Here is a 15,000-nt window from a genome sequence, read left to right as displayed (position 1 = left end):
TGATCCTAAAGTGAAGATGGCTAAACAAAAGCTAAGTTCTGGCTCCGCATGTGGATAGCCTGTGATCGTCCTCTTCTGGTTCAGTCCATCAAATAAAGCAGACAACCAAAGGAGAGTACAAGTATTCGCTGCGTAGAGCAAGACTAAATGCCTGGGATGGTCCCTGCGACAAGAAATCCTGTGATCGTGTTATAAACAGTGCAAAGTGTTCACCTCCAATTAATTCCTCTCTTCAGCTATGTGATTTCATTTCCCATTATAAAAGTATTTTGCTTTCGTTTAATGTTAATCTACAAAATGATTTTACAAAGCTTGCCAACTCAATCCTTCCAGTTCGTATCAACCAATCTCAAGTGCTACTGGTGGAATCTGGTGTTATACTCCTAGCTCCTAAGCAAGTGAATAACTCTGAGTCTCTCGATAGTGATGGTCTTTGCTTTAAGTTTTTTGCTTATGATTGTCCTGAACTACTGAAACATTTGCAGTTATTGTTTCAGATGTGCTTGGCACAGTCCATTGTGCCGGCTTTTGACAATGTAATTCATTCAAATGTTTTTTTCTAGCAGCATCCGGCGTTAACCTTTCTGTTGTTTCCATGCTTAAATATTGGTATGCTAATTCTTCAGTTAGGGTGAAGTGGAAGGCTACAGTAGGGGAGCATATTCCAGTTAAAAAGGGCGTTAGGCAAGGTGCCGTGTTATCTCCAAATTTATTTAAGTGTGTTTTAGCTTCGTGTCTCCGACGTCTTCAACCGTCAATTATTTACAGTGATAGTTTAGGCATTAGTAACGTTGCTTATGCTGACGATGTTCTGCTTCTTAGCCGGACAAAACAAAGTCTAGTTGCAAACTTTGACCTCCTTTCAGCTGCACTGTCCACAGTGGGCCTTTCAGTTAATGCTGCCAAATATGAGTTTTTATGTTTTGGGAGTCCTCCACCAGCATCGCCTCTGTGCTTGAGTTCTTCAACTATAACAGGTTCAGCAAGTATTAAATGGTTAGGTCTATCTTTTCCCACGCCACTTTCGACTACTTGCTCCACTATTACGTCCAGCGTGCTGAAAAGTATGCGGGTTGGTTACGGAAATAATTTCACCCAATCGTGGTCGGTATAACCAAAAAGGACTTCGCCGTCTTTATTCTATTTTTTTTTGTGCCCCCTGCTGTTTTTTTATCTTTCTGGGTTTGCTTTTCTCCTTCGCAAGAAGGATATGAAGAAACTATGCTCAGGATGCCTCGGTGGTACCGAAATCATAGAATTGTTTCTAAATTTGACATTGTGGATGTGCCCTCGCGACTGAAACAAATATCTGCAGATTTATGTTTCAAAACTCAGCAAATGATTGCTGTTTTTGACTCTCTTTAGCCAATTTTTTAATTGAGTTAATTTATTTATGTTGTGTTAGAATCGTATGTTAATAGGTGTTTTTTTTTTTGTTTTTTTTTTGTTCTTTTTGTTTACTCCACAGTTTTATCATTGTATCTTGTGGGTTACAAATAAATATTATAATTATTAACTGCTCCTCTACTTTATTTTAATGAAGATAAAATTTTAAAAATTACATTATTACCGTTAGATTATTTATTTGAAATTTGGCGCCCCTAAATTTTCTGCGCCCAGGGCAAGTGTCCTCTCCGTTCCTTTGACATTGACACAATTTGACATCCACAATTTGACATTGTGGATGCGCCCTCACGACTGAAACAAATATCTGCAGATTTATGTTTTAAAACTCAGCAAATGATTGGGGTTTTTTACTCTCTTTGGCCATTTTTTTAATTGAGTTAATTTATTTATGTTGTGTTAGAATCGTATGTTAATGGTTGTCTCTTTTTTGTTGTTTTTTTCTTTTCTTTTTGTTTAATCCACAGTTTTATAATTGTATATTGTGGGTTACAAATAAATATTATAATTATTAACTGCTCCTCTACTTTATTTTAATGAAGATAAAATTTTTAAAATTACATTATTACCGTTAGATTATTTATTTGAAATTTGGCGCCCCTAAATTTTCTGCGCCCGGGGCAAGTGCCCTCCCCTAAAACCGTCTCTGGTTCAGTCATTATATGTAACTCAACTGAAGTAATGTACTAAAATTAAATTAAAAAAAAAAAACAAGAAAGGAAATGAAGTATGTCTAAAATTAGCAAGCAAGACAAACTACAAATCATGCAAAGCTACCTTGAGAGCGGGATCGTCGGATTGTTTCGGCTCTCTTTATCACCGACGAAGCATACGAGTCAGTGTTGCCCTGTCCAGTCTGACGACTCGGTGCCTGAGGATAAAACATATGAGTGCATTCAGAACTAAGCAGAGGTTTAAACTGTTTCATCTTGTTCTTCGACCGGTGATGGGTCTGCAAACAGTTAAATGTCCGCAGAATTACCAGCAGATTAACTGTCAGGTGTGTCCACATAATATTTACCCAGTTTTTACCGGTCCAGAGCCGTAAAAAGGTTAATGAATACTGGACTACAGGATCTACATTACCACAAAAATTGAAATTACTTTGAATAACTGTTTATACATATATACAGCGTGCCCCCAATGTATCTTTACCAAGAAAAAAAAGCAATAACAGCACAAGATATCCCCATCAAGAGCATGAGGAATAAATTTAGTACATACATAGGTTCGATACGTAGGGAAAGGAAGGAAATGGCAAAATGAAACATTTACATTTATGCCACAATTTTGTAAATTTTACGAAGAAAACAGGAGTCCTTTGGATCAGTCTCAAATAACCCCCCCCCCCAGTGGGCAAGTTATATATATACTGAGAAACTATCAATGTTTTCCAAACGAGAATTTAAGTCAACCTGTTATTAATAGACAAGAGACTAAACGACAGCTTTGATAAGTGATACAACCATCAAGTTTTAAGATGTGCATAGGGTCCATGCACGTCTTCGGTCTAACCGAAGACATTAAGTTGCAATTCTTTTATAAAAACAGGCGATTTTGTGAGCACCCTGTATATTACGTATAAAACATAAAATATCTGATTGAAAAGCTACCAGATTGAAGCAGCCAAACATAATGAGATCTTAATAGTCCTTTAAAAAAATTCATGTAAGGGCGTATCCAGGACTTTTCGTCGGGGGGGGGGGGATTCAGGGGAGTATACAAGAATAACTTTATAAAAAACCATCAAAAACTTGTTTATATGCATTTTGTTATGTATCTGTGAGTCAAGCACAAATTTCAGGGGTAGGGGTTCAAACCCGGTAAAGCCCCCCCCTAGATACGGCTTTTGTTGATGGTCATTACAATTTTTATGGCTATGTAATCCGTGAAAACCTATTACGAGGTGAGGGGAATCGAAAATTTTTTATGCAGATACAAACAACATGACACAAAAGCTTTCTATTCATAAGAAATGGGTGATAAATCAGTTTTACTGCTTGGTGATCACACACAAAATTGTCAGAGCTTCCCGATAAGGACAGTCTAATGTTTCCCCTTGTATATACCATGTTCAGTATCATTACAGATTAAATGCAGTAAAATTCAGCGACAATCACGAAAACGGCTTAAAATATATGCCTCCTTTTCTTTGGATTTGAAGTGTAAGAGTGTATGTTCATAAAAGTTTTTTCATAGTCCCAGTGAGAAATAAAAACAAGAAATGAATTACTAAGAAATTGTGTGATTGACTATTAAGTTTCAACGGAAAGTCAAACTTATTAACAAACTGATTTTTTATTCAAGATAGATGCTACCGCCCAAGGTCCTTAAGAATTTAGTATTTTAGTAGTCTATTAGTCTAATACCCTCCCCTCCCCCTCCATCCCACGATTGAATCTATTTATAGAATAAAAAGAAAGGAAATTCTTTCCCCAAACGCGGCGAGAATCCCTCAAAACGTCACTGAACATACGCTACTTTAGAACTTTACAGTAGACAGTGACAAGATAGACCACTCCCAGCGGTAAAGCAGAGACAAAGGGTTAGTAAGACAAAAGACATCACCCAAACTAAACTACACTTCAATTGCGTGTGACTTACTGAATTTTTTGGCCAAACCTTTGAAAATGCCTGAACTCTCATTTGAATCATCACCCTCTCGTAAATCTTGGATTACAAACTGACGCTCTGTTGTACCTTTTTTTCTTCTATCAATATTCTTTTCAAGAGCCAAATCTTTTGGACGAACAGGAAGACTTCCGCTCCTACGTGGCGGAGGGATTGGCTTAATTTCAGTAGGTGGTGGTGCAGTGGGTGGTTTCGTACAGTGTTGCTTGTTTAGTGGGTCAGTCTGAGTACGCCGAAATGGTTTTGGCAGTTCTTGTTTTTCGCCAAAATTAGTTGATTGACTAGTAGCCATCCCTCCAGTTTCTGAAGGAGCTGACGACATACTAGGACTTCCAGCTCCTTCTTTTTGATCAGTGCTGCAATTCCAAATCTCTTTGAATTTCAGATCTATTATCGTGAATTTTCGTTTCAATTCAGAGCTTTTTGATGAATGTTTCTTTTTTGCTTTCTCTTCCTGTTTTTCCGGGACTTCGATTACTTCGAAGTCATCGAACTGTTCCACAGCTTCTTTTTCGTCGTGGTTAATTTCACTTTCAGTGGAACCTTTGTTCACAGCTGGTTTGCTACTGACTGGCTAAAGAATGAAATAAATTCATGTAAAAGGTATAAAGAAGCAAGAGAAACTCCTAAAAAAACAGTGACAAAAATCAATAGAATCTGTAAACGCTCTTGAAAGGGATGCTTTAAGAAGAATTAACAGGTCTAGCTAAGGAAAACAAAATCATGTAGCAACGAGATTACTAAATATAATATAATTGGTAATATATGATTGATAATTTTCCAGGGGGAAATTACATTTTCAGCCCTTAAAGGGGTTAAAATATAGCCTACCTTAGTTTTTAAAAAGAGCCTGAAAGCCCCCAAAAACGATATCACAGCAAAACTGACATCTTTTTTGAAGAGTTTCTGGCTCTTTTTAGAAATTTCTGCAAATTTGTTTTTATAATAATATTTTAATATTAAGACTAATAAAAATAATAATTACCATATTGAATAACATTCCAATGGCAATTTTTTCTTACAATCCAGTTTTTTTTAAACACATTTTTAAACTTTTGGTTACAATGGGCTGTTTTCAGCCCTTTAAGGGCTTAGAATAGTTTCCCCGAGAAGCAAGTATTGAATTAGGAAAGAGCATAAGAAAAGGCATTTAAATGATGTATTCACTTTAGTCCTAGCTTAATTATGTTGAAAACTGCATATTTATAACAAGATTGTTTAGCTGTTGGAAGCTTTCGATTTTACAAAGACAACGAATGCAAAACTAATACTCGCAAAAAGCAAATAAACCCCCGATTTTGGAAAAGTAGTGATGTTTTTTTTTAGGAATAAGACGGAAAGAAACCCAGACATTGGAGGAGGGGGAGTCAGTGCCCAACTTTAAAGTTGTAAAGTTTATAGAAAAAACATAAAAATCGTTCGTTTCGGTAAAAAAGGCACTTTCCGCATTTGACTCCCCAATAAAAATTACCCCCCTGCAAATCAGGCGTCTGAGGTGGTGATGGGAGAGTCATCAGATTTTTCTGATGGAATCTGATACTAAAAGTTACATTTTAGTCTTAAACATCTTTCACAGGATTTTAATAGGATTTCTTCACGTTTTTAATAGGATTTCTTCGGAAATTTCCTTTTTAAATTCGTCCAGAGTTTCCATAGAATTGCTTGTAAATACATGTACAAGAAAGCCCTAATTTAGAGGACGGGGGAAAGAACTAAATGGCCTTACATGTGAAAAACGATTTTTTTTCAGTTTCTTAGTCTTATTTATCAGCGATTAAAATACAAGGAGTGAATAAATAGTATCTCCAGTTAATTGAAGCTGGAAAAGGGAACAAGATCAAATCCAGGACACCACGTGGATACATAAAGCTAGAAACACAAAATACTATTAAGAAAACCAATAAAACCTCATTTTCTTGGATTAATCAAAAGCCTAATTTTGCTTCAACTACAATTTACCTAAATGAAGAACTTTTTAATCAAGCAAAAATAAACACTTAGGGAATAGCATATAATTTCTAACAAGAATTCTAGAGTTTCCCTTTCATCTCTTTAAATGCTCATTGGAGTGGTCTGGGAAAACATGTTTCTAAGAGAAATCAATATCTAGCTTTTTTCACAGTAGAAATACTTCTTGCAATTATCTGCTAATGATTCGAAAACTTTTTATAAGAAATTTCTCTTGGTAACTGTTGATAAATGTTAAGAGATAGTCGTGGTCATTAAGGACCTTTGATGAGAATTAAACAGCTTCCCTTTCAAGGATCTTGTAAGATCTATAGCATTTTATTGTTGTATAAGGCATGGAGGCACATGGGAAAAAAAGGATAAAAAATAAGGGATAAAAGGACGAGATCGTCCAGATGGCGCAGATTGTGTTAAAGGCTCATAGGGCGTTGACAACTGTCGACGTTTCTCTTGTCGGGTCTATATTTGCAGGAACAGGTAACAAAAAACAAAATAATTTTTTATAGTTTTCGAATAAAAAGTCTGGTGAAAAGCTACTACATATTGTAGAGTACGGTTACATATACAAAGTGGTTCAGTACCCGAGTAAAAGATTTTTTTCCTGTTTTAATTCGTTTATTTTGGAACTGCAGAAAAAATTAAACTTTGGAAAATTTTTGTCAAAAAATAGGTAAGTCAAAATATATTTTCTAAAAGAAAGCCTAACAATCTAGTTTCCTTTTAGCTGTAAAGCAGCTTTCCCACTAAGTACGTTATTTTCCATGCCACGTGGTGGAGTTACGCTATGTTAAAAATAACCTTTCACACTTGAACATGTCTTTTCACACTAAACTAAAGTAAAAATCCATAAAATCATCATACTCATAGTCTAAAATCATCAAAATCAACGTAAGCAAAATATTAAAAACCAAAATGCGGAATCGATTGAGATTCAAGCTTTAATAAAACGTGAAAAGCTTTTAAGGAAAAGTTTGTTTACTTGTTTTCAAAATTTTATTAACTGTATTAACTTATGTAACATATAATTCTTTTGTAGAGACTAAGTATCTTAAGTCTACTTAAGACTGAGTTCTACGACGCAGTGTCAAAACACTATTACGGGTGAAACCACACCTATAAACTGCTGTTCAAACCAACCTTTTCCCAGGGCGTTCAAGCAGTGGCAACCCCCAAAGAAAAAATATTCAAGAAACCGACATAGAACTTTACTTTTCCTTGGAAAATTTCTTTTGTGTAGAATGTTATTTAGATTCATTTTTAGTCGTTTATTAATTGACATGATAATTTTACTGGTTTATTAAAAGAGCATCTGTAAAGGTTTTTATTGTTTTTTTTCTTAGTCACGGTAATTTTAGTAGTAGTAGTAACATTAGTCATATTACTAACAGTAGTAGTAGTAGTTGTAGTACCAGTAGTAGTAGTCGTAGTAACAATAGTCACAGTAGTAGTAGTAGTAGTAGTTGGCTTTAGGTAGCTCTGTGCTACGATATTTTTTCTATTTATTAACTATGGCATAAAAAGACAATCAAAGGTTGCGGCAAAGCCTAGTACAATGAACTTGCTTTGGAAAATTAAAAAGAAGACTTTATCACCTTCCAGATATGTCGACCGAAAAACTAGCATATATATAACGGAACAGATATTCAGAGCATGGAATATGACAACTGCTTCCCAGATTGTATGTTGTGAACCGACAAAAGGTTGCAGAAAATTTGTGCCGTGAGACAACGTTTAATAATGAAAAAAATAGTTTTGAAAACCAGTTATACGCCAGGAAAGGTATTTGTATTTTTTCAAACACCTTTATCGTCAGCGTCCACAGGTTGAACCACAGTTTATATAATTATCCAGTAAGCTTATCGCAGATCATTTCTGGTCTTCGTTCTCGGTGCGAACAAAAAGCTCCTCCCACTTCTTTCTTCACTTATGGATCAGTGTGTTTGCGTCTATTAATGAGAAATGGTTACAAAGTGCATTATTCGTAATAGCGGGTTTCCACTTGTTTCCAATTGTTTCGCGCCTGACTTGTCTACCCGTGAAAAGATCTGATGCCGCTTATGTTTCTATCTGCAAAAACGTTCTCCGGAGCACTCGCACCCCGGTCTGGATTTTTATAATGGGTGAAATAGGGAATGATCATACTGGATAATTATATAAACTTTGGGTTGAACTAACAAAGTTGCTAGGAGTTGAAATTCTCCTGCTGTACTTCCTGTCAATTCCAGGCTTAAAGGAATTTAAATCCATTGCCGAACGTCATCTATGTTTATCGTCTGATTTTTCTTCGCCAGAAAAATGAAGTTTACCTCATTTACTAAAGTTCTAAATTAATATAGAAATTCATTTGTTTAATTGCTTATATTTTTTTGCACAACTATTTTGAAATTTTTGTGCATGAAATAAGCAAACATTTAACTGTTTTTTTATTAGGAAACTAATTTAATCCAAAAATAAGAGGTACTGTCTTCGTAAGGTGGGTAACAAAAAATTTTAAAACCTCGCGCCGAGCCGCAGTTAAAAGTTTAAGAAATGCTGGAATATGACAGAGAGAGAGAGAGAGAGAGAGAGAGAGAGAGAGAGAGAGAGAGAGAGAGAGAGAGAGAGAGAGAGAGAGAGAGAGAGAGAGAGAGAGAGAGAGAGAGAGAGAGAGAGAGAGAGAGAGAGAGAGAGAGAGAGAGAGAGAGAGAGAGAGAGAGAGAGAGAGAAAGAGAGAGAAGGAGAGAGAGAGAGAGAGAGAGAGAGAGAGAGAGAGAGAGAGAGAGAGAGAGAGAGAGAGAGAGAGAGAGAGAGAGAGAGAGAGAGAGAGAGAGAGAGAGAGAGAGAGAGAGAGAGAGAGAGAGAGAGAGAGAGAGAGAGAGAGAGAGAGAGAGAGAGAGAGAGAGAGAGAGAGAGAGAGAGAGAGAGAGAGAGAGAGAGAGAGAGAGAGAGAGAGAAGAGAGAGAGAGATAGAGAGAGAGAGAGAGAGAAGGAGAGAGAGAGAGATAGAGAGAGAGAGAGAGAGAGAGAGAGAGAGAGAGAGAGAGAGAGAGAGAGAGAGAGAGAGAGAGAGAGAAAGAGAGAGAAAGAGAGAGAAAGAGAGAAGGAGAGAAAGAGAGAGAAGGAGAGAGAGAGAGAGAGAGAGAGAGATAGAGAGAGGGAGAGAGATAGAGAGAGGGAGAGAGATAGAGAGAGAAGAGAGAGAGAGAAAAGAGAGAGAGAGAGAGAGAGAGAAAAAAGAGAGAGAGAGAAAAAGAGAGAGAGAAAAAAAGAGAGAAAGAGAGACAGAGAGAGAAAGAAGACAGAGAGAGAAGTTCAAGTTTCCTCTACGAAAATAAGCCTTAATAGGTGTACATTCCTCTTGTGACGATTGGTGATAAACAGAAATGAAAAACCAAACAGTAAAAAACTAATAAAAATTTATTATCTATTCGAGTACAAAAAAATTCCCCATTACCATAACTATTTGTATGAAATGTATTCATAGTCCATTAGTTATTCATTGTCGTATAAAGAAAAGTTTCAGTATACGAATCCTTACCCGAGATCTACAAAAATTCTAAATGGAGATCTCATTTTGGAAGGGAACGTAGATTTTAAAATGAAGGGCTTTATGGGATTTGAATTTAAATGATAGCACTGGACTAGTCATGCACACGCTGAATACTTCTCAATACATTTATCAGGGATTTCAATATGTGATGATACTGATAATATAAGTATGATGATGCTTATTAAAATCTTTTACAGCACAAATACCTGAATGGGAGGGGAGGGTTCTAATCTTAAAATAAACATAAAAAAAACATTTAAAATCCCCAAATTTAATCGAAAGTGCCATATACAATGAAGGAGATACAGATCATGCTGAGAAAATATAACTGTTTGTGTCTATTATGATCCCAAAAAATATCCCTCGTTATCACATAGTGATCTTGGATGAAAAAAATAATTAGTCTTTTATTCATTGACAAATTAAGCAAATATTACAACATATTTGGAAGCCATTTGGTCAATGTTGAGAACAAGAATACAAAATTGAAAAAAAAGATGAGCTTCATCTGAAAGAGGGTTTCAGCTCGTTCTGAAGCACTTTGCTTCTAAACAGGAGGGGTGTGCTCAATTTCACAATGAATGCACTTAAGAATTTGAGTTTAATATGATTCTTATACTAATGCTACTAGTGCTACTCACGGCTCACTACACCACCAAACCACTTGAGACCAACACACACAAAATGCATTCTTAGACGGCTCACTACACCACCTACAACTACACGGATCAATACACCACCAATCCACTTGAGACCAACACACATAAAATGCATTCCTAGACGACTCACTACACCACCTACAGCTAGACGGCTCACTACACCACCAAACCACTTAAGATCAACACACATAAAATTCATTCTTAGACGTCTCACTACACCACCTACACCTAGACAGCTCACTACACCACCAAACCACTTGAGACTAACACACATAAAATGCATTCCTAGAATCCTGAACGCAAAAATACAAAACTGTACCAATGACCCACCGATATTAAAAGGACAGAAAAAAGAAGGGAATCTGAAATATTTTTAAGTCTCACAAAGTCCAAAAATTTAATTTTTAAAAACAATGGGAACTTATTAATATATGCTTTTTAGGCAAAACAAACAATAAAAAAATAACTATTCAATCAAAATAAAAAACACAAATCCAGTAAATAAAGTTTATACAGTGCTAATTATATTAAGAAAAAAATTATCAAGAAAATCAGAATGCATGTTTAAAGGAAAAACATTCCCCGTTTTGAATAGTTTTTTCGGGAAATGAAATATCTGTTCGTTGTTTACCTATTGCCATGTATTGTTTGTCTATTGCAATATAACAAAACAATATATCAAAATGAAGAGCGCTAATTGGAGAAAATCAAGGAAATTAAAAGGGCAGAAGAAAAAGACGGGAAATGAAACGTATTTGGAAACAAAATAAAAAGACTTGCTATAAAATAAAACCAACTTGAAAACACAAAAAAGACAACTTGTAAAAAAAATTATTTTTTTGTGAAGAAAATACAGACTACATGTTTATGATAAAAAAATTGCAAATATTTCGTGTTGTCAATAGTGTTTCCAGGAAATTGAACAATATTTCACTCTTTACCTATTGTCAAACATTGTTTATTTAATGTCATATATCAAAACAAAAATTCAAAATTAATACTTCAAAATGAAATAATAGTCCATTGTTTTTCTATTTTCAAACAAAAAATTAATATTTCAAGAGGAACTCATATTGGAAATGTAAATTTTAAGTGAACATCCCAAAGGTAAATCGTTCCAAGATTTTGGAAAAGAATGAAAACTTGTAAGAAAATAAAACACAATTTTTTCGTGATTATAAATAAACAAATAAAATATATTAGTGATACTAAGAAAATATAGAATACATGTTTATGACAAAAAAAACGTGCAAACATTCCCTGTTACCAAAACATCAGGAATAATAGTTCGCTTTTTACCTATTGTCAAATATTGCTTATATACTGTTATATCTAAAAGAAAAAGAAAAATCAAAATTGACACTTCAAAATGAAATAATAGTCGATTGTTTTTCTACTTTCACACAAAAAACTAACATTTAAAGAGGAACTCATATTGGAATTGAACATGTAAATTTTTAAGTGAACATACCAAAAAAATCTTTACAAGATTTTGGGAAACAACGGGAACTTGTAAGAAGAAAAAAATCAATTTTTCCGTGATTATAAATAAATAAATAAAATATGCACTAGTGTTACTAAGAAAATATAGAACGCATGTTTATGAGCAAAAACGTGCAAATATCCCTCTTTGTCAATAGTGTTTCCAGCAAATGGAACAATGCTTCATTGTTTACCTATTGTCATATATGTTTATTTATTGTCATATACCAAACCAATAGTTCAAAATTAAAATTCCGAAATGATATAAAAGTTCATTGTTTTCCTACTATCACATAAGAAATTAAAGTTTCCAAAAGAAAAACTCGTATTTGAATAGAAAATGTAAATTGTAAGTGAAAATCCAAAGGAAATAAAGTTACGATTAGAAATAGAGTTTAATATAAGATGAACTCCAAAACGGAGTTACTGCATGAATGAAAATACGAAACCTAAAACTAAAAACAGTTAAAATACACAATCAAGTCAAACTTAAAACAAATAAAAGATGCGAATTAAAAAAAAATGCAAAATTAAAGTTTTCAAAAGTTTTACTCGTATTTGAACAGAAAATGTAGATTTTGAGTGAACATCCAAAAGAAATAAAGTTACGATTAGAAATAGAGTCTAATATTCAATGAATTCCAAAACGGAGTTACTGCATGAATGAAAATATGAAACCTAAAACTAAAAACAGTTAAAATACACAGTCAAGTCAAACTTAAAACAAAAAAAAATATGATGAATGAATAAATGAAGTACGAAACGCATAGAAATTAAGGTGAATAATTAACTAAAAATTTTTTAGAACAGTGAATGGCAGAAATATAAGTGGGACAGCCATCACTTCAAGTCCCCCAAAACCTGATCATTTGAGCTTTACCGAAAATCAAATACATGTTGAACTGTATTTCTTTCTTCATTATACCTTACAAAGTTTTATACTATTCATGGTTCGAGGACCTTTGTGTTCTGTATCAATATATTTGTGTTCTGTATCAACATATTTGTGTTCTGTACCAATATATTATTATGCTTCAAAGATCTTTGTTTTCTGTATTGATATACTTGGAATCACCAAGTTAATTTTATGGGTCAAATATGGAGTAAATTTCAATCAAGAATTTGCATTTTTGAATTCATTCTTGTCAATGGCAAAAAAATAATTATGAATTATTGATGAATTCAATAATTAAAATATTGCTCAAACAAATTGTTTCTAAAACTACAACTTGACATTTAAAAGTTTTATTTAAGTATCGATCATCAACATTTTCGAATAAACGAAAAAAAGAGGAAAAAATGGTGACAAAAACCATCTTTTAAAATTGTTGAACTAAATTGAAAATCAAAATTCAAGTATCCTGAGGATTTTTTTTGCCTGTGAACTTGATTAGCGTTTTATGTCTTGATTAGTGTTTAATGTCAACTTGATTAGTATTTTATGTTTTACGATTTGTGTTTTCTTTTTGTAATTAAAACTATTTCTTGCTCTCAGTTAAGAGCAAACCGAATTCTAGCATCTGGTGGGTTTTATGAACCCATCACATGCTTTTATTAGTGGGTCTAATAAGAGGGGGTCTTTTAGTAGACCCCTCTTATTTTTGTTACATTCCTGTGGCTCTTTATAGTATTTTCAATTGTTATTCCTATTATGGCTATTTCATTTTATATATTATTTATTTATACTTAGAAACCTCTGCTTCCTTTATCTTTGACGTGCTATATAACTATATTTCTGCACGTTTTAGTTTTAATGATGTTTTTATTTTCTTTGAAAATATTGGTTTGAAAATGTTTGTCAAATACATTGTTCTAAGTCCAGAAAAAGAGAACTCGAATCAAAAACAATAATATATGCACATATTCAAATCAAAAACTTAAGTGTATGACACTAATGTCATAAATACATTGAACTTTCAGGGAGGGCGGAAGTACAAAACTTATAGATAAATGTATATAGATAAATATCTTCTATCAAAGTACAGTTAAAAATGAAATTTGTACTGATAAAATAGAGAAAATCTAGAACACATGTCTATGAGCAAAAACCTGCAAAACATAATTGTATTTCATTTCAGTTTTCGACAGAAAAAATTCAGTTATTTACGTATTTAATTCCATTTACATACATAATTCAGTTATTCAGTTATTTTCGCAAACAATTCAGTTATTTACGCAAATAACTGTATTTCATTTAAGTTATTTACACAATTAGGTTATTCAGCTATTTACACAAACAATTTGGTTAAAGGATTTTTTTCATTTCCTTGCATCCGACAGACTTTACTGATACTAATAGTGTTTAGATAAATATATTCAATAATAGAATTAATTAATTTATCATGTGGCAGTCTAGACACGGTTGCTTGAAGGTACATGAATTTATTTTTTTTTTTAACAAGTAGCTAATATTTTTCGAGTGTTACTGCACACTGGTGTAAATAGATGTATTTTTTGAAGGTACCCCATTTGCCTCCATACCACCCCCCACCCCCTGTTAATGGGCTTCTTAAGTTCCCATTAAGTTTCTTTTCACAAATTATTCTCTCCATTGAAAAAATATTAGTCACACAGAAACTGTTCCAGGGAAACAATTTTTTTTTGTAATTAACAACAAGATATGAAAGCTATACGAACGATGCCAGCAAGAAACATTCATATCTGGAAAGCTGTAAATTATTCTCGATTGTCAGTACTGTTTCCAATTGTACAAAACAGATTAACAATTCAATGTTTATTCACCGTCATATATAATTTAATTTATACTTGACAGGGATTTAGACAATTCTGAATATGGAGAGCTTTCTTTGAAGGAAAAAAAAATATTAGAATGAATGTACTTTAGGGAATTCAGATATAAATGATGGGAATAAAACACTGATTTATAGAATAGAAATTTCCTATTTCGTTTTTTTAAATTAAAAGTGACTTAATTAGAGAAATAGAAAATCACGAAATTACTTTAAAACTTAAATAAGAAAAGGCGGATATTATGCTAAATAAAATTTTATACTTAGTCACATCCCCGTGGAGAGAATATTCAACAAAAAGAGATCATCTACATATCTTTGTCTTGAATTGGGTATTGGGTACTTGTACACAAGTACTGGGTACTTGGGTATTGGGTACACTATCTTGTTCTTAAATATGCCAGCTTAGCGCAATAGGCTAATATAGTATTATATTGGGAAAACAAATGCCAAATGATAAGGGAAAAATTTTAACTCAGCAAAGACTTAGTTGACGTGATGATGAGGAATACAAAATTAAGCATCATATGGATTTATCCAAGATTCAACATACAGAGCCTTCCTTTGAAAGGGGGGG

At 33.6% G+C, this 15,000-nt stretch overlaps 1 protein-coding gene across 1 annotated transcript in view; it reads right to left on the bottom strand.

Moving 5' to 3' along the window:
- LOC148939886 (syntaxin-binding protein 5-like) overlaps positions 1-15,000 on the bottom strand; it is a 169,120-nt gene that overhangs the window by 112,138 nt on the left and 41,982 nt on the right. Inside the window, exon 5 of the mRNA XM_089106469.1 lies at positions 4,009-4,609. Coding sequence (XP_088962595.1) covers positions 4,009-4,609 — 601 coding nt within the window. The remainder of the gene's footprint in view (positions 1-4,008; positions 4,610-15,000) is intronic.

The sequence above is a fragment of the Artemia sp. Qi Xiang Cuo genome, chromosome 20, assembly GCF_049724085.1.
Source record: "Artemia sp. Qi Xiang Cuo chromosome 20, ASM4972408v1, whole genome shotgun sequence".
Taxonomy (NCBI): domain Eukaryota; kingdom Metazoa; phylum Arthropoda; class Branchiopoda; order Anostraca; family Artemiidae; genus Artemia; species Artemia sp. Qi Xiang Cuo.
The sequence above is the reverse complement of the archived record's forward strand: the minus strand, read 5'-3'. Positions and strand labels throughout refer to the sequence as shown.